Raw genomic sequence first — 23,685 nt, forward strand, 5'->3', positions numbered from 1 at the left:
CTCCTCTGCTTAAAACTCCTTAGTATTTCCAATTACTTTCCAGCTAATCAAGGCTGCAGATATCTCTGCTGTCTCTAGTTTCATCCTAAGCAAATCCGGATGATCTCCAATTTAACAATAGTTCAATTTAAGCTTTTCTGACTTGATGACAGTGTGAAAGCAACACATGTTCTCCTCAACTTACTATGGGATTATGTCCTGATGTATCCTTTATATGTTGAAAATATTTTAAAGTCAAACACACACTGTCAATTTACATTATTTCCTGTTTACAATGTGTTTATCTGGCTACAATCTGGTAAATCCAGGAATGCCTGTAACTCCTGGGAACACAAATCCTTCAGTTCCTTGAGTAAGCCATGGTTTGCCCTGCCCAGAGCCTTCACATATCTTATTTCCTTTGTCTGCAATTTTGTGTCACACTTCCACTCCCAACCTCAATTCTTTTCACCTATTCAGCAGCTAAATATTTCCCAGGCCTGAACTAAAATGTTATTTCTCATATCCTATGATTGATAAAATCTTTCTGTTCCATACTTTTACAAATTACCATACTTTTTATTTATAGTATGTATCATAATTTGTAAGTATATATTTTTGTTCCCATTAATATCCATCTTCCACTAGATTCTAAGCTCTGTGAGGTCAGGGTTCGTGTTCACTTCTTTCATCATTATATCACCAAATTAATCATAGTCTCTTGCTGAACAAATGTCTATTGAATGAATGAATGATACCTTTTCTCATGCCATTCACATTGCTTAAGATGTCTTTTAGTCTAGCTCCTTCAACGCTGTAGCTTTCTGTATTATTCTTTAGGTAGAGTTCATTGAATCTCTCTCTGCCTTTTCCATACTTTTAATTAATTCTATCATTGCTGGAAATACAGGGTATCACAATTATTTTTATTTGTACAGGCAGAATAAGATCTCCTTGTCAAAAAGAACCATTTTTTGTCCTAATTAGCACAATTTCTGGCACATAATAGCTTGACTCAATGTTGATATTGCTCACTGAGAGAAACGCAAAAATGTTCAGACAGTCAATCTGGATTTTACAAGGTTTCCCATCTGTGCTGTGTGGAATGCTCCTGAAAATCAATTCACGGCCCTGGAAGTGGCTCTAGGAGAGTTTGATTCTGCAGCCGTACATCGATTATCGAAAATTTTCTATTCCACTCACTGGTTTTGTGGTCAAATAGGATAGAGAATAGAAAAAAAAGTCATATAACTGAAAAAAAAAAAGGTTCTGGATTGATGTTGGTAGATAGGCTCTCATATTGTTTAATATATTATGATTCAGAAACAATATAATCCCTGGTGATTACCCAGAGTTTATTTCGAAGATTATGTAAAGAAAACTGAAGCTGAAACTTACTTGCATTACTCATCGTAATGAGTTTTATCTATAGAAAAAAAAACTCTCCAAAGCCTGTTTTTTTTTTTCCAACTTTTAAATACTTAACAAAACAAAGCTGCTTGCATTTTTGTATTTTCCCCGACTGTAACATCAGTAGTGAAATGCCATCATCTATATCTAAATATTGCCTTAACTTGATGCAACAAATAGAACAAAAAGTGTAAGTACATACACTCATGCTGTATTTTCTTTCTTTAATTTACCTGGTGTGCCACTGAGTTATATCTGACATGGCAGCATTTTCCTTTAAAATATAGGTGAAATTACATTTCTTACAGAGATTAGATAAAAGGTATGAGAACAGAGACCAAAAAAGTTCGTTAAAATAGAAGAGATCCTTTATGCTGCTGATCTAAAATTAGACTTTTATATTTGTTGGTCTCATAAGCATATACAGGACAAATGTCAGTCAAGAGTAACTTGAATTTGGAGAAACAATAACTTTTGTTAAGATTCTTTAGGTTTAAATGTTAAATAACTCCTAATTTCAGTTCTGTGCTTAAGACTTGTAATGAGAGATAGATATGTGGATAGATAGATATACAGATAGATGATTAATAGATAGATGATAGATAGATAGATAGATATTTCATTAGTGGGTGGCTTGTGAAACTATGAGATTTTATTATTCATGTATTTTTACTTTGCTTATCTGTACCCCTCCAAAATTAACATAAAGCTCCAATTTCATGTGAAGCCAAAATTATTATATGAATCTTATTCAATTAAAATGTCAATTACTCTATCTCTCTTCTGAATAGTGTTGACTTGTGCAAGTTCACATTAGGATGAGTCTCTATAAAGTCATAACTTCTGAACAGGATTATCCCTTTATTACCTGAACGAAAGCTGTATCTGTGGTTACACTTTATCTACCTAACCCCAGGATGGTATAATTTGTAGTTCACCTCACCACTTCATTGATTCATGCTGGGGCATGAGATCAGAAGATACAAGTATAATCTAGAGCCACATGAAATGCCATACCACACATATCAGGGGCCTCATCAGAGTTGTCTCCACAGTCGTCCTCTCCATCACACACCCAGGAATGTAGTTTGCAGAGAGAATTATTGCAAAGGAACTCATCAGCTCTACATATATTTCCTCCTTTATTTTAAAACAAAAAGAAACAAAGAGATTCAGGGTAATCAATGCCAGTCAGCAGGACACATATTCCTCTGAATCTTAGCAAACAGTATCTAGTTGATTGCTTCCATTTATTTATTTCGAGCATAATACCAGAAGCAAGTAATGTTCAATTTTTTTAATAAAATGTATTCACTGTTTACATTTCAAAACATTCTAATATTACTTTCATATATGTCTTTTTTTAGAAAATACTGATAAGATGTTAAAAGAAAGTTTTTAAGAATCTAAAGTTTTCTCTGTTTCACATAATTTTTATGTTGCTGAATACACAGAAATTTGTATTTTTTAGTTTTAATTGTAATTATTAAAATTTGTGTTTTTCTTGAAGAAAAGACATTTTTTAGAATTATTAGACAATTTAGCTGTATCTGAAATACTGATAAACTAGATTATTAAAAACTTAGAATAACCAGTAAAATTTTTTTTGAAATCAGAAAGAAACAATTTTCTAACAGCAATAAGAATTTAGCCATATCATACAATATTTCAGGGTTTTTTTTAAAATAAAGATTGTGCAGTAAAGCATTATTTTTTGGATTTTTAAAATGTTTGCATTTTCCTCCTTTAACAAATAAATAAAAACATCAGGAATACAAAAATATTCTAATACACAATTCTTAAGTACATCTACCACATGCAAAGGACCTAAGTAACGAACAAATTTGGGTTATATGTCTAGAGGTGTAGCAATACACAGTGGAGTTTTAGGACTTGAGAGTTAGGAGCTGTGGGTTCTAGTCTTGCTTTGGATAACTCTATTAATATCTCTGGGACTCAATGTTTTTATATGTTATAAAAGAGGTACAGTTAATGTATAGGGTCATAGGTGCAAGAAGTACCTGGGGAAACAATACAAACATCAGAGTACAGAATTAAGAAAAATTAGATTGCTTCCAAAGGGTTACACTACCTAGTTAATCCTCATATATAGGTAAGAGCTATGAGTCATGGGTTGTCCATATTTGACTTACTGCAGGTATTAACATATTTAAACACACATACATTCACCAAAATATGGGGCAGAGCAGTGACAGTGATCACCCTTAAAAGCCTAGAAAATACCCAGAAAGAGCCATTGTTCCTCTTGCAGATGTACTTTGGAAGGAATAATGGGCCCGAACTTATGAAGATCAAATAATTCTTCTTGCTCTGAGTTCTGACTTGTTACACAAATCTCTGATAACTCACATTCAGTAGCAAAAGTCTTAATTTAAGAAGTGCTAGAATCAGTTGGATTGTAGAATGAAAACTCTAGCTCTGGTGTCGAGAATTTAGAAATTCTAAATTTGAAGAGAGAGACAGTAAAGACAACACTGAAGGAAAAAGACATATTTCAAGAGAGGTCATGGCAATCCAGAGAAGAAATGATGGTAACTACATCTAGAGGAGCCACAGCTGAGAACTCTTCAGAAGGATCACTCCTCAGGACCTGGTGGCTAAATAGATGAGAGTGGCAAAGGAGAGTGAGCACACAAACATGAAACTCATTTTTTAGTGTGTTTGGGCCATTTGGTAGATGGTATTGTTCATTAAATAAAGGAACACAGCAGGAGGAGCAGGCTTAAGACATAATTCATTTAAGGTACTGGTAGACAGCCATGTGGTGATGTCGAGCAAGCTGGTGGATAAATATGTCTGAAATATAGGATAGGTTTTTGAGCTGTAAACGTGCATCTGGCAGTGATCAGAATATAGTTATGATTTGAAATTTAAAAGAGAACACAGAGAAAAACAGATTGGGTAAGTAAAGAGGAGTCTACAAAAGAGACTGAGAAAAAGTAATCAAAATGGTTAGAGAAATATCTGGAAAGAGTGATGCCAGACAATACATGGGGAAAGTGTTCTAATGAGAGGGATAGCCCATGTAACTAATTCTAGAGCAGGTTTAGTGAAATGGCAGTGAGTTTAATGAAATGATTGTCATTGGCTATTGAATGAGAAGACGGAGGTGAATGTAAACATCTCTTTCCAGAAGTTTGGCCATAAAGGGAAAAAAGAGACCGGAAAGTGAGCCTCGTTGCTTGTGTGAGGAAGAACAAATCCCTGAACACATTTAAATGCTTCTGATAAGAATTCAGTAGACAAGACACATTTGAGGGTACAGGAGAGCAAAAGGGTAATTAATGTAACGAGTTTCTGGAGGATCCAGAGAGTGTGAGAGATTTGAGATCTAGAGCAAAATGAATGGAATGGGCTTAGACTGGAAGTGAAACAAGTCTTCTGTTTGGGGAGGAAGGAAGGAGGAAAGCCTGAGGCCAGGTACAGGTAGATTTGTTAGTTTGGTGGCCAGATTTGAAAAATGCTCATGATTTTTATTATTTCTGTAAAGAAGAAGGTGAAGTTACTAAGAGAGATGGCTTGGTAACAGATTTGGATAGTTGCCTTTTTAAAAACCTGGTATGATTAATGGCAGAAACATGACTAGGAAAACAAGGGCAGACTGCTTAGTATCTTAAGTAAAAGATAAAGCTTAGACCAAGAATTTATAGTGATATTGATCTGAATAATAGTACAATTGTCTGCAAAAGTGCTTAGCAGAACTGGCACAGCTTACATTGCCATCTCTGAGAACTATCAAACTAAGAAACAGACAAAGGCAAGGGCTGGGTGAATCCACCAAAGTGAATATCACCATGTGAGACTCTGACAGTTCAACATCTGTCATTGGGATAGCCCTTTCTCCCAAACTTCTGCAATGCTGAGCTCCATACTGCTATAATTTTACAATTAATCTCAATTATGAAAACCAGTGCAATAAAATTCAGTACTATTTAACAACTGTCTCACTCTGAAAACAATAAAAAAAGATAGCATGTGCAGTGCACAGTCCTTAGGACTAAAGAAATTAAAGATATGAATATCAGTACGAAGTGAGTATATTGCCTTAACTCAAAATCAAATCCATAGAATATGAAGCAGAGTTTACTTTTAGCGTAAAGATTCTAATGACTAAATCTCATAACATGCTCCATTTTACAATGGATTACATTCAAACAGAATTTGTGAACTTTTGACATTCTCCGATTATTTTAGAAAATTCTATTTGTACCATATACATCAGTCTTGTTAAAAAATGAGTTCCCTAAGGTATTGCATTAGATAACATTATAATTTTCTCCACATGAGTGTTGGATATGACACTGATTTATTAAAAAGAAGAGAAGTATAAATGAAATTATATTATAACAGAAAGGCAAAGGTTTTGTGGTAACCTACTAAAGACTTGATGTTGTACTCCAAAAAATTTGCATTAAAAAAAAAATGCATCATGGGGCTACCACGACATCCTGAGACTCACTTAAAATTCCTTATTTTGAAATGGCATAAAGCACATATAAACAACAAAAAAGGTATAATTTAAAGAGATTGGCTGAATTAAAATTCCAGTTTCCCAGTTATGTTCTTAATCAGCTCAACAGGAAATATTAGGAAAATAGAAAAGTATATATTAATTAACAATAATACATCTAAATTATAACAGAGGCCTTGAAAAGTTCATATAAATCTGGCCAAGTGCATCATCACAGAAAATAAACATCTAGAGTTCTCATCTTAATTGGGTTGAGAGAAGCTTTAATACATGATAATACTTTATAATTTATTTAACTAACTTACATATTGTTAAGCTGATAATTACTCAAAAAAGAACCGCCCAATCTTTTCCACCAGTATTATATAAAGTGTAAAGTTTGAAACTCAGGCCAGAACAAGCACCACACTTCCTTGAGGACATATATTTTACCTTCGAAAGTATGAATGCAGCTTTTAATTCCAGAGTATTTTGAATTTTTGTCTTTTAAAGTAAACAAGTAAAACTGATTCACTGGGAAAATGTGTTATGCTTATCCTTCAGTTCTCATATATTCCTGTTCCCAACACTCAGCTCCTATTAGCTCATGTGTATCCTGATTGGAAATGAATGGAAATGAGATTTAATAGAAAAGATGTTTATTCTGGCATCCCATTTCCTCAATGCCTTAAAATGCCTTTACCTAATACCTACGCCACTTCCTGGGAGTAAATTAAATACTAGAAATCTGAATGTGGTAATGCCTTATGGTACATTCATATGGGATCAAATAATTTAACCACTAAAATATGTCATTGGAGCTTAATTACCCAGCAGCAAAGAAAACCAAGTTAGAGGTATGAATGGAGGGGAAGGGGGCTTTGAAACATTTGTAAATGATTGAATTAAAGGCTCTCAACTCTTTTTAGTCATTAAGATTAAATATTTAGTAGAATAATTTTAGATCTGAAAGGTAGTTGAGATTTTCTAGTTTGGCTAGGATACAATACATAAAGAGGCGCAGTAGAAAGTAAGCCTGGGAGGGTAAAATGGGCTCATTTTCTTGTAACCCTGATTACTAGATTGAATTGTTTGTATGTAATCAGGCACCTTGAGTAAAAACTGACACAATTGGAGGGACACTTACATAAGATGAACCTTGTAACAGTAAATAGGATGTACGGGAGACCAGTTACATGGCATTATGCAAGTCCAAGCAAGAAGCAATGGGAGAATGAACTAGGCAGGTGGTAGTGATTGAAGCTGAGCAACAGAGGTGATTCGCTAGAATATGGAAAACAAGGAGTAGCTTAATCATCATCCTCAAACCTTTGAATACAAAAGTCACATGAGTTATTGCTGCCAGACTGTCCACAAAGTTTGCTGTTTCTAGAGTGACCAATCACAGACAGCAAGTGAGAGAACTTAGCCTAAGGTAGAAAGAGCTATTATGGACATTTAACATTTCACCGCTCTCTATTATAAACAGCAAATTCAAAATGAAATTGAAGGCCTACTTTGGGTGCACTTCCTATGAGTTAGCCCTGCTCTGCAAGGAGCTGTGAAAAAAAAAAAAAAAAAAAAGCAAACAAACAAAACTATTTTTTTTTCTTCATAATACAACACTTTATCAGGTTTGGGATGGAGATATCCATAAACATCTCAAATAATATTAAAGAAAGTAAAATATTGTTTTTCTTAGGTGACTACATATTCACAAAAGTAAACAGGTGGGGGGGCGGAGCAAGATGGCAGAATAGGAGCAGCTCCAGTCTTCAACTCCCAGTGCCAGCGACACAGAAGACCGGTGATTTCGGCATTTTCAACTGAGCCTCTGCTGCTGATACCCAGGCAAACAACGTCTGGAGTGGACCTCAAGCAATCTCCAACAGACCTACAGCTGAGGGTCCTGACTGTTAGAAGGAAAACTATCAAACAGGAAGGACACCTACACCAAAATCCCATCAGCATCAACAACATCAAAGACTAGAGGCAGATAAAGTCTCAAAGATGGGGAAAGCAGGGCAGAAAGCTGGAATTCAAAAATAGAGCGATCTCCCCGCAAAGGAGCGAGCTCATCACAGCAACGGATCAAAGCTGGACGGAGAATGACTTCCTGATGAGATGAGAGAAGAAGGTTTCAGTCCATCAAATTTCAGAGCTAAAGGAGGAATTATATACTCCAGCAAAGAAAGAAACCAAAAACTGGAAAAAGCGGAAGAACTGGATTTATAAATTAACGCAGGAGAGAAGGTCATAAACGAAATGAAAGAGATGTGAAACCATGACACGAGAAATACGGATAAAATGCACAAGCTTCAGTAACCGAATTTAGACAACTGGAAGAAAGAGTATCAGAGATTGAGGATCAAATGAACGTAAATGAAGGAAGAGAAACCAAAAGAAAAAAGAAGAAAAAGAAATGAACAAAGCCCGTGCAAGAAGTATGGATTATGTAAAAGACCAAATCTACGCCTGATTGGGGTGCCTGAAAGTGAGGGGGAAATGGAACCGAGTTGGAAAACACTCAGGATATCATCCAGAGAACTTCCCAACCTAGTAGGCAGGCAATATCTGGCAAATCCAGGAAATACAGAGAACGAAAGATACTCCCTTTGAGAAGAGCAACCCAAGACACATAATTGCCAGATTCAATTGTAAAGTTGAAATGTAGGAAGGAAAAATCTTAAGGGCAGCTAGAGAGAAAGGTCGGGCACCACAAAGTAGCCTATCAGACTCACAGCAGATCTCTCGGCAGAAACTCTCCTGCCAGAAGAGAGTGGGGGCCAATATTCAACATTCTTAAAGAAAAAGAATTTTAAAACCCAGAATTTCATATCCAGCCAAACTAAGTTTCATATATAAGGAAGGAGAAATAAATCCTTTACAGATAAGCAAATGCTTAGAGATTTTGGTCACCAACAGGCCCGCTCTTACAAGAGACCTCCTCAAGGAAGCACTAAACATGGGAGTGTCAACTGGAGTACCAGCCACCCCAAAAACATGCCAAATGTAAGACCATCGAGGCTAGGAAGAAACTGGGCATCAACTAACGAGCAAAATAACCAAAGACATCATGAATGGCAGGATCAAGTTCTAACATAACAATCTTAACTCCTAAATGTAAATGGACTAGCTCCAATTAAGAGACACAGATCATAAACTGATAAAAGAGTCAAGACTCCATCAGTCTGGTTGTATTCAGGAGACCCATCTCACACGCAGAGAGCATAGGCTCAAAATAAAGGATGGAGGAAGATTCACAAGCAAAATGGAGGAATAAAAAAAGGGGGGTTGCAATACTAGGTCTCTGATAAAACAGACTTTAAAACCCATCAAAGATCAAAGAGACAAAGAAGGCCTACTATATTAATGGTAAAGGATCAATTCAGAGGGAAGAGCTAACTATCCTAAATATATATGCACCCAATACAGGAGCACCTAGATTCAGCAAAGCAAGTCCTTGAGACTTATAAAGAGACTGACTCCCCATGCAATAATAATGGGAGACTTCAACACTCCACTGTCAACATTAGACAGATCAACGACAGAAAAATTAACAAGGATATCCAGGAATTGAACTCATCTCTGCAGCAAGCAGACCACACAGGACATCTATAGAACTCTCCACCCCAAATCAACAATAGAATATACATTCTTTCTCAGGCACACATCGTACTTACTCCAAAAATTGACCAATGCACTAAAGTAAAGCACCTCAGCAAATACAAGAACAGAAATTATAAATAAACTGTCTCAGGACCACAAGTAAATCAAATCAGAACCCAGGACTAAGAACCAATCAAACCGCTCAACTACATGGAACCGTCGTCTTCGCTCTGAATGACTACTGGGTACATAACGAAATGAAGGCAGAAATAAAGACGTTCTTTGGAAACCAAATGAGAACAAAGATACAACATACCAGAATCCTGGGACACATTTGAAAGGTGTGTAGAGGAAATTTATAGCACTAAAATGCCCACAAGAGAAAGCTGGAAAGATCTAAAACGACACTCTAACATCGCAATTAAAAGAACTAGAGAAGGCAAGAGCAAACACATTCGGAAGCTAGCAGAGGCAAGAAATAAATTCAAGATCAGAGCAGAACTGAAGGAGATAGAGAGCACAAAAACTCCGCCAAAAATCAATGAATCCAGGAGTTGGTTTTTGAAAAGACTGGACGCACTGATAGACCGCCAGGCAAGTGACTAATAAAGAAGAAAAGAGAGAAGAATCAACATAATGCAATTAAAACAAGGGATATCACTCACTGACCCCACAGAAATACAAGCAAACTACCATCAGAGAATACTATAAACACCCTACGCAAATAAACTGGAAAATCTAGAAGAAATGGATAATTTCCTGACACTTAACACTCCTTTCCAAGAGACTAAACCAGGAAGAAGTTGAATCCTGAATAGAGACCAAATAGCAAGGCTCCGGCACCGAGGCAACAAATTAATAGCCCAACAAACCAAAAAAAAGCCCATCAGATGGATTCACAGCCAATCTACCTCAGAGGTACAAGGAGGAGTTGGTATCTATCCTTCTGAAACTATTCCGTAATCAATAGAAAAAGAGAGAATCCTCCCTAACCCATTTTATAGACCAACATCATCCTTGATACCAAAGCCTGGCAGAGATATTAACAGAAAAAAAGAGAATTTAGACCAATATCCCTGATGACATCGATGCAAAACTGACAAAATACTGGCAAACTGGATTCAGTAAATACATCAAAAGTTTATTCCACCATGATCAAGTGGGCTTCATCCCTGGGATACAAGGCTGGTTCAACATCTGCAGAAAATCAATAAACATAATCCATATATAAACAGGTTCAAAGACAAGAACCACATGATTATCTCAAGAGATGCAGGAAAGGCTTTGACAAAATTCAACAGCCCTTCATGCTAAAAACGCTTCAATAAATTCGGGTATTGATGGAACGCACTCAAAATAATAAGAGCTGGCCATGAGAAACCCACAGCCAACATCATAATTGAATGGGCAAAAACTGGAAAAATTCCTTTGAAACTGGCACAAGATAGGGATGCCCTCTCACCACCTCTATTCAACATAGTACAGTTCTGGCTAGGCAACTGTAAGGCAAGAGAAAGAAATCAAGTATCTGAAGTTTAGGAAAAGAAGAAGTCAAATTGTCCCTGTTTGCAGATGACATGATTAGCATTTAGAAAACCCCATTGTCTCAGCCCAAAATCTCCTGCATTGATAAGCAACTCAGCAAAGTCTCCAGGATACAAAAATTAATGTGTAAAAAATCACAAGCATTCTTATACACCAGTAATACAACAGAGAGCCAAATCATGAATGAATCTCCATTCACAATTGCTTCAAAGAGAATCAAAGCACTTAGGAATCCAACTTAAGGATGTAAAGGGACCTCTTCAAGGAGAACTACAAACCACTGCTCAGTGAAATAAAAAAGAGGGACAACAATGGAAGAATATACCACAAGCCTGGGTGGATAGGAAGAATAATATCGTGAAAATGGCCATACTGCCCATGTAATTTTATAGATTTAATGCCATCCCCATCAAAGTACCAATGAAGCCTTCCACAGAATTGGAAAAACTGCTTTTAAAGTTCATGGAACCAAAAAAGAGCCCACATCTCCAAGACAATCCCAAGTCAAAAGAACAAAGCTGGAGGCATCACTACCTGACTTCAAACTATACTACAAGGCTACAGTAACCAAAAACACAGCATGGTACTGGTACCAAAACAGAGATATAGACTAAATGGAACAGAACAGAGTCCTCAGAAATAATACCACATACATCTACAGCCATCCGATCTTTGACAAACCTGAGAGAAATGGCAAAATGGGAAAGGATTCTATTTAATAATAAATGCTGGGACAATTGGCTAGCCATAAGTAGAAAGTTGAAACGGATCCTTTCTTACTCCTTATACGTCGAAAATTAATTCAAGATGGATTAGAGACTTAAATGTTAGACTCTAATACCATAAAAAATCCTAGAGGAAACCTAGGTAATACCTATCCAGACATAGGCATGGGCAAGACTTCATGTCTAAAACACCAAAGCTAAACGGCCAAGCAAGCTTCAAAATTGATAAATGGGATCCTTATTAAACTGAAGAGCTCTGCACAGCAAAAGAAACCACCATCGAGTGAACAGGCAACCTACAGAATGGGAGAAAATTTTGCAATCTACTCATCTGACAAAGGGCTAATATCCAGAACCTACAAAGAACAACAAATTTCATAAGAAAAACAAACAACCCCATCAAAAGTGGGCAAAAGGATATGAATAGACATTTCTCAAAAGAAATATTATCTATGCAGCCAACAAACACATGAAAAATGCCTAATAATACTGTCATCAGAGAAATGCAAATCAAACCAATGAGATACCATCTCACACCCAGTTAGAATGGCGACCAATAAAAGTCAGGAAACACAGGTGCTGAGGATGTGGAGAAATAGGAACACTTCTTACACTGTTGGTGGAATCTGTAAACTAGTTCAACCATTATGGAAAACAGTATGGCGATTCCTCAAGGATCTAGAACTAGATAAAATTATATGACCCAGCTATCCCATTACTGGGTATATACCCAAAGGATTATAAATTGCGCTGCTATAAAGCACATGCATTGAAATGCATGTTTATTGCAGCACGCCCGGCCAGCAAAGACTTGAATCAACCCGTCCATCAGTGACAGATTGGATTAAGAAAATGTGGCACACACTCATGTGAATTATGCAACTATAAAAAGGATGAGTTTGTGTCCTTTGTAGTAGGACACATGGATGCAGCTGGAAACCATCATTCTTAGCAACTATCACAAGAAACAGAAACTAAACACCGTGATGTTCTCACTCATAGGTGGGAACTGGAACAATGAGATCACTTGGACTCGAAGGCAGACTACACACCTCGTGGGCCTTTCAAGTGGGAGGGGGAAGGGGAGGATTGCATTGGGAGTTATACCTGATGTAAATGACGAGCTGATGGGTAAGTGACACCAACAAGGCACCAGCATACATATGTAACAAACCCGCACGTTATGCACATGTACCCTACAACTTAAAGTATAATAATAATAAATAAATTAAAAAAAAAAAAAAGAAAAAATGAGGTTTTAACTCAAGAGTAACAAGGGAAGTATTTTAAGATAAAGAGAAATAATCATGGAAAAAAAAAAAAAAAAGGAAACATGTGAGACAGATTTAAAGTATGTAAACCTAGAGTGCACATTCAAGTGCCTTGAATCACGTGGCACATAGAAAATATCTCATTAATGATCTTCCAAACACCAAGAAGTGTAAACTCTATTGAGAGACTTTGTAAGCAGGTCACAAGAAATTTTGTATTTAAAACATGTATTTAACAAAATGAAAATAGCAAATATGGATTCATTTGTGATCATTTTAATCTTCAGCACACAATTGCTTTGGGAAATAACTCTAAGTAGTAACCATTGCTACATTTAATGTGGTGGCTTGAAACTAAAATGTGGTTATCTGTCAGAAAATGATCTTCGCGTAGCTGGGAAATAATCTATGACAAAACGGAAAGTTGTCTTTTAGACTGACAAAAAAAATGTAGGTTATTTTCTCAATGATATTGCAATAAGGAAATTTAGGGATTTGGGGCATGGCCTATACCTAGATATCATACAGCATATGAATGTGTGCAATTGAGTATGCCATCTGTTGTTCCTATGTTTTCAGAGTAAGGCAAGCAATGTGAAAGGAAAGAATGTACAGAAAATTCAGGATATACTTTTGTAGTCATGGTTTTATTGACTACTTTCTCTGTATTCTCCACATATCCCTATACTTGACCTGGCATCTAGTCTGAAATGGTAGACACTCAGTTAACTCTTGCCCAGTGCTAGTGTTTGTCATGCCCAGATTGAGATTATGCTCTGTCTGACAATGATCTGGATTTTGCATATTTAGACCAGGCTGCTATGTAAGGAAACTTGGAAGAGGAAAGAGAATCATTTAAAGATTCTATCCTCTGCCTCTAGCACACACTGTATATTCTGCACAGCACCTTAACTCTCATTCTCTCATTTACAGGCACTCACATACACAAATACCTTACCTCTGTCGCAGTTCTCTTCATCACTGCCATCCACACAGTCATGAATTCCATCACACAGCCATCTAATTGGAATACAGCGGGCTTTATTTTTGCACCGAAACTGATCTTCCTTACATTCAGTCACACAGTCCATCTGTTCAAATACAAATGGACACTGCAGTTTTCATTAATGATAATGACACAATCATGGTCAAAATAAACATGCAGCTTGTAATACTAGAGATTTATTATACCATGCACTTCCTTTCACTTTGTCTTAATGAATATAACTTCTACAAATGAGAATGAACTTTAGTATATGGACAGCATGAAGATTCAAGTATTTGCTGAAATGATTGCATTCAATGTACATATCCAACATGTTAAACTGTGCTAACAATCAAGATTCTTTCCTTTATTTTCATTACATTTGTTTGCCCAAACCTAATTCATGTAATTCAAATATTTTAATTAAACAATATATTTTACCTCATCTGAACCATCAGCACAATCATATTCTCCATTACATTTCAAAGATGCTGAAATACATCCACCACTGGCACATATATATTCACTTGATGAGCAAGTAGGAGAAGCTGAATACAATTATAAATTTGAGATTGAGATAGAGTAAAAATAACAGGTTTTAGAAATAAAAACATAAACATATAAGTATATGAATTTATAGATGGTAATAAAAATAGTTTATACTATATAAATATATTTAAAGACTGGTATTACAGATTCATTTAAATTATTTAAATAATTTTATAATTATTTATAATATTATTGCATTATATTAAATATACTTCATGATGTAATAGCCTGTGCAGTAAGAATTTTACTCAATAGTCCATAGAAGGAAAAAGAAAACCTTGATATCCTTCATCCCTTTGATTTTGAAGTGTTACACGAGTTTTTATTTTTACAATTTTAAATTAAATTATTTTAAATTATCGAAGTCTCAAATTACTTTCAAAACTGTAATAATATTTAGTAACCTTTGAGTATGTTAATCTTACATTCACTGCATAAAGCACAAAGTAGAAATCTTGGCATGGTCTCATAGACCCAATGATATCTATTTTGTTGCATTGACATAAATAAAATATTTGAATAGGTTCTAAGAATTGCATTGTTTGGGGATTTTAAATATGAATACATGTGTAATTAACAGAGTTAACAGAATGTGCAACGTTCCTTTATGATGCAGAAATTAAGAAAAACAAGCAGCTAAATGTTATTTACAAGTATAATATTGGCAAGTTTGTAATATTTGTAAGTGTATTAGTCACAAGATGTAAATACTACCCAGTCTAATTAATTGACAGAAATTATGACAGCTGCCTCTGTCTATGGGCTTGAGTTGGCTAGGCTTGCATTCAAACGTCTGGGCTTCTGGCCTTATGTTAGACCACTATGTAGTCTATTGTACTTACTTAATGACTTCGTGGTCTGAATTCCTTAGCTCAAGGATACTAAAAAGCTTTTTCCTTGAGTTTTAACTCCTTTTAATTGGCAGTGTTTGTCTAGGGATCTGTGTACATAAGGAGTCTAATAACATGTCTGTATTTAGTAAGAAAGAAATAAGTGATCAATTAACAATATGGCCCATGGACATGGTACTGGATCATAGTAATGTATGAGTCTTGTAGCTGTGACTCTGACCTAGTCTCTCAAGGTAATGTTTTTATGGTCATACATACATTATAGTATAGTTTTCCACCAGTAATATTTTTCTGTAAGATAATGTAATTAAAATATATAATTAAAAATGAAGTGTTTTAATGAGTATATTTATAGAGCCACCTAGCACATAAATTGAATAGTGTATCTTTTTTTCTGGCTTTGCTTTCTAACTTTACTCAAATTTTAGCCCAAGATATAAATACAAACAATACAATTATGCTTCTTCTTAGCTAGCATCACATTGAAATGGGTACATTCTAGTTCATAATCATCATTTCCATAACTAAAAACTTGTCTTTTACTGTACTTATAATTTCAACAGATTTTACTTTGCTATCTTGGGGAAACAATTCCAAATGGTATAATATGACATAGATACCAGAAAATCAAATTTGAGGAAATTATGATTGGATTCCATTAATAAGTAATGATCTGATCTTCCAAAACACTTTCAAAACATATGAAGAACACACTAATTAATTTATCCACAGATTTGCAGACCATTTCTTAAACATGGTAAACATATGACATATTTGCCACTGTTTTCTGCATACTGATGCTTAAATTTAAATTCTAGAAAGGTAAAATGTTAACTAAATGAAATATCACTTCAATCCTTTTACCTGGCTCACAGCTTTTCTCATCTTCCCCATATTTACAGTCTTCATGGCCATCACATTTCCATTTTGCTGGTATACACTGACCATTGGAACATTGGAACTGATCTTTGGAACAACTTATTTCACAATTTCTCTATGAAAAACAACAGAGATATAATCAAAATTAAAATTTTAGAAACACGTCTACACACTTAAAAGATAAGGAAACTTATGTACAGAAAACCTGGATGTGATCTTAGAACAACTTGTTTCACAATTTCTCTGTCAAAAACAACACAGATGTAATTAAAATTGCATTTTTAGAAAAATGTTTACAAACTAAAAGACTAGACAACTTATGCACAGAAACCCAGAAGTGTAGGAACCATGTCTACTGTATAAAAGTGGCTCAGATGCTAATATTTTAAGCCCATGACTAAATAACAGAATAATAACAATTTTCCACTTTGATTTGTCCCTGTGTGTCATAATAAAACAAAAAATGGAAAAAAAGAACACAAATTTTATGGCTTCATCATGCTAATTAAGTTACTCTGAGAGTACGATTATTCAGTAGACAGTTATGGGGTAATGGAATTTTAAGAATTGTAGGTGATAATGAAGATTGTGAGATAATAAAAGGGTTAAAGAATTACTTCTAGCTGGCACAATAGCCCCAGCCACTCAAGAGGCTGAGGCAGGGATTGCTTGAGTTCAGGACTTTGAGGCTGTTGTGTGCTATGATAGGCACACATGAATACCACTGCACTCCAGTCTAGGCAATGTAGCCACATCTTGTTTAAAAAACAATTTTTTTTTTCAAAAATTAATTCTAAGCAACTACATCCAGTTTATTGGCTAGAGGGAGAAGAAGGCTAGGGATATGGAATGCAAAACAAACAAAAATCCTAAGACAAATCTGTTTTGCATTGGCAAAGCTTCCCCTGGTGTTCCTTCTTTTCCCTCTCTCCATCTCTTTTCCTTTGCACCAGTCCTTTTACAGTTTAGTTGTTTGTAATTCTCCTTCTCTTCTTTTCCGGTATTGTTCCCTAAAGCACTATGAAATGAACTGTCAACATTTTCATTTCTGCTAGTCCATATACAGATTTTATGTGGAAGTCAAACAAGATGGCAAATTTACCTTTGAGGATCTGCATATGAGATGAATGAAATGGAGTCACTAGAAATCACCTTTCCTGGGTCTGAACACTCTGGTTGAAATGGACTACTCTAACAAAGTGTCTCACTGGGATGATGTTTTCTGTTGTTAGGGAATTTCTATTTTTGCCAAAATGTACTTGTCTGCTTCTTCCACAGAAAGTGTAACAATCTCATGGTTTATGGAACTCCTAGCAATTAAAGCACGTTGAACTACTACTTGCTGCTTCTTCCCAGTTTCATCCCCATGTAAGGAAGGAGAGTTCACTTTCCAAATTTCTGAAATTTTCTCTTTGTGACGACAGTTTAAGTAGAAATGGAACTACTTAAGAAAAAGCTTTTTATGTGTAAGGATAATTGGATATGTGGGACATCTGGAGTAAGCTACATAATAGCAAATGATGTGAAAGACATTAGAGAATGTCATAAGAAAGAGATGTCATGTGTCTTATTCACCACTGTATTCTCCATACTGTTAGTGCCTGGGATGTAGTAAACATTCAATACAAACTGCTGAGTGAATTAATAAATTAATAAACTAGCAAATGTAGAAAACAAATACAAATTAACATCTCATATAACTTTATCCCAGCTCTACTGGGATAAAGATCATGCCTGTCTGTGAACCAAGTATCTAATACTGTCACATGATTATAATAACTATCCAGTAAACATTTTTAGAAGTAATGAATTATTATCTCTGCAAGTGGGCTCATTTAAGTAAAACAGCTCAATGACCAATGGCACGGGTGTGTCACTTAGCTATATAAAATACTGTTTGGTAACGTAAGGACTCAAAAGAGATCTATACCTTGAATTAAAGTTTCTTTAATGTATAACTATTTCTCATTCTTCAGTTTTTTTAAATGCCATTTACTACTTGAAGAAAACAGGTCAGTTATACTATAGAATAGTTCACATTCTGAATTTGACTAACTGCATCCTAAAAATGTTGTTACCTTTGCAACCTCCAAAGTGACTAATGAGCTTTTGCTTTTTAAAATATTGTTGTGAACTCATTGATTTTTATACATTGTGTGTGTGTATGTGTGTGTATGTGTGTGTATGTGTGGGTTTTAATCCCTTCCAGTCATTTTTCTTTCTAATGCTCAAATTGTCCCTTTTGTCAGTGGAAGTTCCTTTAAGTTTGGTCTTGTGCACTTTGTACACCCTCTTAATAATCTCAGATGTTAGCAGCTCATCTTGTCAATTTATTTTCTCAGACCTAAAATTAGGCATATCTCAAAGGAGTCTTCTTTCCTTTAATTGGAAAATGGTATTTAGAGACCACTTGGTGAATTTCAGGATAGTCATCACCGTTGGTTTATAATCGGTTCTAGGACTTTTCACTGGCAGAAGTAGAAATCACATATTTTTAGAAAGAGAAAGATTAATCAAGATCTTATAAAGATACTTTCAGATTTAATAAGAGAGGATTTTTACTTAACTTTTTGTTTCTACATTTATATCTCCTTTCTTTTACTTTTAAATTTTGAGTTCTAATGACATTGACATAAATAAGCATTTGAACTTCCCTACATGTTTCAAATTAGCAGAACCACTATTATTATTAACAGTAAGTCTATGAATGCAGTTTAAGATTTCTTTGCTTTTTTGTTCTTACAACATATTATGCTAAATGTAGAGGAAAAATATTATAATTTAAAATCACTTTAAATAATCATTCTTTGTGTGTACCACGGAGATAAATACTTGCTATACAATTAGATTGAACCAACTTTTTAAACTTCTTATTTTTTTGTTATTAACAAGCTAATATTATCAGTTTCATTCATACAGAAACTTATCTTCACAATTCTCTCAATTTTTGTTCTTAATGTGAGAGTATTCTGTGTGTAATTCTGCTTTCTAGCCATTTGTTCAGTCTTTTTTTTGTCTAGATGGTAAAAAAAAAAAAGATAGAAATCAACTACCAATAGTGTTAGCTACTTCATTACATATAGACTGCACTAAACATCTATAAATATAGAGAAAAATGACTTTACTACAATAAATTTCATTTCTTCTGAGCCTTATCATGCAAATGTCTGGATATATGGATATATATTTAACCATCAAATCACTGTGTCCACCAACTTATGGGATGAGAGACATGGTAATAAGGATATCTACTTTTACACGAATAAGATTTTAAAGAAGTAGTATTCGATTCTGTATAAACACTTTGCACATCTTGTGAATATGATTCAAGATAAATATATAAGCCTTAAGCAATATATCCCCACCTCTTGATGTTTTACATATTACCCAGATTGGTTCGACATATTAAATAAAACCAAAGCCAAGATATTTTCATGGATGAGTTTAATTAAAGTGTGTTTTTCTGCCTTGGAAAAGTTTAATGTAATTTTCAAATGTATGAATGTTAGGTAAATATGTGGCTGGTAAATGTAAAAAATGTAACTCTCCTTTGTGTTAAAAAAAAAAAGGTTTGACTTTTATTTTGTGAAGAGCTCCATGACTAGAAGTGCTGTATTTTTCAACTTTTTCTCTTGAGTGACCTTCTCATCCTTGAGACTTAGGTTTTGCTAGCCCTCAGGTGAGAAATTACACGTGTTTGTTTTCAAAATATAGGCTGTTGAATGTGGTTATTGTGACTTTTCAAAAAGGTGAGAGAAGGGAGAATTGTCCAGTCCTATAGGGAATGCCTCAGGGTGGGAAGAGACCTAGTTTGCATAAATTCTGTAAAGAGCAGAAACCTGGAGTGTCTCCCCCAGAGGCAGGAAATCAGTGGGTATCTAGGGAATTGGGAACTGAATCACAGAAACCTCCAGAGCTGCAGCAAAAATCCTCTGGCCAAGTCTATGGTCAGTGGGAGGGCATTAATAAGAGGTGAGTACATACGCTTCTCAACCAGAGCAGCAGAGCTTTAGGGAATCATTGCAATACAGGATACATGGTGTACGCTGTGGAACAATATATATTTTTTTTATTTTTTTGAGGTGGAGTCTCGCTCTGTCACCATGCTGGAGTGCGGTGGCACGATCTCAGCTCACTGCAATCTCTGCCTCCCAGGTTCAAGCGATTCCCCTCCCTCAGTCTCCCAATTAGCTGGGACTATAGGCATGCACCATCATGCCCAGCTAATTTTTTTGTATTTTAGTAGAGATGGGGTTTCACCATGTTGGCCAGGATGGTCTCGACTTCCTGATCTCATGATCCGCCCGCCTCAGCCTCCCAAAGTGCTGGGATTACAGGCGTGAGTCACCACGCCCGGCCAGAGCTCTTTTTCCTTCACTTCTTACTGGACTTGATTGTGCAAACCTTGTGTTTCTGATATTATCTATGTGAAATCACTGATACTGGGATATCAGAGCTGGGTTCCTTTTAGATTTGACTGAGAAAAATATATGTAATCATGGGTTGTTTATTATTTTTAAAGCATCATGGAGTAATTAATATCTGAAACATAAGGACATAAATTCATAAATAACAAATTGTATGAAGTTTTATAAATGTTAGCACAGACTAAGTTCATAGAATTTTCCAGAGAAATTGTAAACTTTTTCACTTAAAGCTGTGTGTACATAGGCCTTATTATAAATGGATTGTGATTCATCACGGAAGCAAAGCTCAACCTGTGGTTTCATGAAAATTGATGACCCACATCGATGTCTGTAAGACTATAACTATTGAAGAAAGAGACTGGGGAGAAGAAACTGTTTAAAATGCATAAAAATATTAGTCCTGACTATAAATACTGCAGCAAATTTATGAACTAATTCACAGATGGCAGGGGCATCAGCTATAGGGAATAGGGTTTTCAAACATCCTATTCCCAACCCAGCTATTCACCAGTTGAGGTAAAACAGACTATAAAATTAACTGTCAATAGCAGCACAAGAGCTATTCCCTGTGCTGGGGATGTGCAGCCCAGCACACGGATATAATACTTATCTCAGTGTGTCAAGAGTAAAGTGTATTTCTGAGCTGTCCTTGCCGCACTTACTGGACTGAGTAATAATAATTACAAATGTGGTTCTAAAGAACTGCTTTCTTTTTGATTTTACAAAAATGCCTACCTCATCAGAGCCATCTGCACAGTCAAAATCTCCATCACACCAGAACCTTGAAGAAACACAGTCCCCATTGGCACAGAGGAAATCTTTCAATGTACATGTCTGTGGCTCTGGGGACAGAAAAACAGCACAGGGTTATTCTATTATATGCAAGGGCATTGTAAAATTTATATGACATATGACATGAAGTAGCATTAAAGAAATAAAAAAGAGGTTAGTCAAACAGAACCAATATATTGTTTAGGAAAAGTCTCATGAAGTATCTATGGTACATAATATAATAATTTTTCAAATTTATTTTAAAATCATGAGTACAAAATGGCATGACCAAAACAAGTTGGATCAAAGATAAATGTTCTACTGTTTAATAAAAATAAATCAGCAAAGTAAAATTAAAAGCCTGAAAATGTACCTATTGTCACACTATAACAATGATCCTTTTTAGTTGTTGGAGTTCTATGTCATTCTACGTATTTACTTTAAATAAGTATGACATTTTGTGACTCTCTGTACGTATGGGGCTGCTTATTATTAACTGGGCAGTTAGTCTAGCCTTTGTATTTGACTTTTTATTATGTATTCTAAAAACATTCTAATTATTCAATTTTGTTCCCAGAAAATCTGGAGTTCCTGGAACAAGAAGAGTATATAGGGATAATATTACACAAAGCTAGTTTGTAAGATTCTTCTTTAAAAACTGCACTTGTTTATGCCATTGTTTATTGTGCCCTATATCACTTGCCTGTCAATTTAGATAATTTAGCAGTTATTGATTTAATTATGCTGTCCCATATTCCACATAAGGCATAAGCCAAATACTAATGACTTACTACTTGGCTTAATTCCTATTGGAATATGTTTCATCTGGAAAATGAAGTAGGATTTTAGAAATTCATTCGTACGAGTAACCAATATGACTGCTGGATATCATCTCTTGTTTCATTTTTGTTCTCTAAACAGGACTGATATCTTACATGATGAAAGACGTCTTGTTTTCTCTATTCATTCCTGTATTTGCAGCTCTATCACACATAATAATATTCTTACTGGGTCAAGAAGCAATAACTAACAGACATTAAGTTTAAGGAATATTCGTATGATGCCTGATTTTCTGCACAAAGATTGGGAGTGAATCAGTCTGTATTTGGATTTTGCTCTACACGATCCCTTGGTTTCTACATAGAGAGTAACATCTTGATGATTTGGTATCATGGGGGCTCCTACATTTCTATATAAACCCTTTCAGAGGAAGGCACGACGGCTCATGCCTGTAATCCGAGCTCTTGGGAGGCTGAGGCAGGCAGATCAGTTCAGGTCAGGAATTCAAGACCAGCCTGGCCAATATGGCAAAACCCGACTCTACTAAAGATACAAAAATTAGCCTGACTTGGTGGTAGGCACCTGTAATCCCAGCTACTTGGGAGGCTGAGGTGGGATAATTGCTTGAATTTGGGAGACACAGGATGCAGTAAGCTAAGATCGTGCCACTGCACTCCAGCCTGGACAATAAAGCAAGATTCTGCCTCAAAAAAAAAAAAAAAAAAGAAACCCTTTCAGAACGTTGGACTGGAAGAACTATAGAAAAAGCAGTGTGTGACAGCAAGCATTTCATTCTACTCTGCTACTTAGTTTAGTTTAAAACAAGACCTTCAAGGTATAAGAAAAGGTGCCATTTGATAGAATGGGAAAATGCCCTTAAATGGATAATCTTCTCATGTCCCTACACTCCTTTGTTTAGTAGATGTGACAAAATAAATTTCCCTTTTCATTTTTAAAAGGTATTCACATAGATTATGCTTTCATCTTAAAAATAACTATTAATACTAATATTATTTATTATAACAATAATAATAATTATCCTCTACCAATTGCTTATTTCTTGTTAAGTACTAGGTAAAGTTAATGAAACGTACTTGAATTAACTCACCAATGAATTTTTATAACAACTCTCTAAGGAATGTGCTATACTTGCACCCTGTTTTAGATGTGTAAATTGAGGCACAGAGATAATAAGTAACATACTTCAAATCACTGAGCGTGCAGAAGAGCTATTAATTGTACTTGAATCAAGACAACCTGATACCAGGGCCTGTACTTTTTCCTAGTAGGCTATATCATTGCTTCCCATACAACTGAGGAAAAAATAAGTGTCCACATATTACAGAGATTAACATTAAAGCCCTGGGAAGTCAAGTGACTTATCTAAGGTACATGGCTAGCAATATCTATTTTATTAATAATAACAAGAGAAA

At 35.3% G+C, this 23,685-nt stretch overlaps 1 protein-coding gene across 3 annotated transcripts in view; it reads right to left on the reverse strand.

The window, feature by feature from the left end:
* Window positions 1-23,685, reverse strand: part of LRP1B (LDL receptor related protein 1B) — a 1,950,491-nt gene that overhangs the window by 131,578 nt on the left and 1,795,228 nt on the right. For all 3 annotated transcript variants that reach the window (XM_031651763.1, XM_031651762.1, XM_031651761.1), the window contains 5 exons: window positions 21,437-21,543; window positions 16,260-16,389; window positions 14,437-14,543; window positions 13,969-14,101; window positions 2,407-2,529 (listed from right to left, as the gene is read on the reverse strand). In XM_031651763.1, coding sequence (XP_031507623.1) covers window positions 2,407-2,529; window positions 13,969-14,101; window positions 14,437-14,543; window positions 16,260-16,389; window positions 21,437-21,543 — 600 coding nt within the window. The remainder of the gene's footprint in view (window positions 1-2,406; window positions 2,530-13,968; window positions 14,102-14,436; window positions 14,544-16,259; window positions 16,390-21,436; window positions 21,544-23,685) is intronic.

This window comes from Papio anubis, chromosome 10 (genome assembly GCF_008728515.1).
Source record: "Papio anubis isolate 15944 chromosome 10, Panubis1.0, whole genome shotgun sequence".
In the NCBI taxonomy this organism is placed as follows: Eukaryota; Metazoa; Chordata; class Mammalia; order Primates; family Cercopithecidae; genus Papio; species Papio anubis.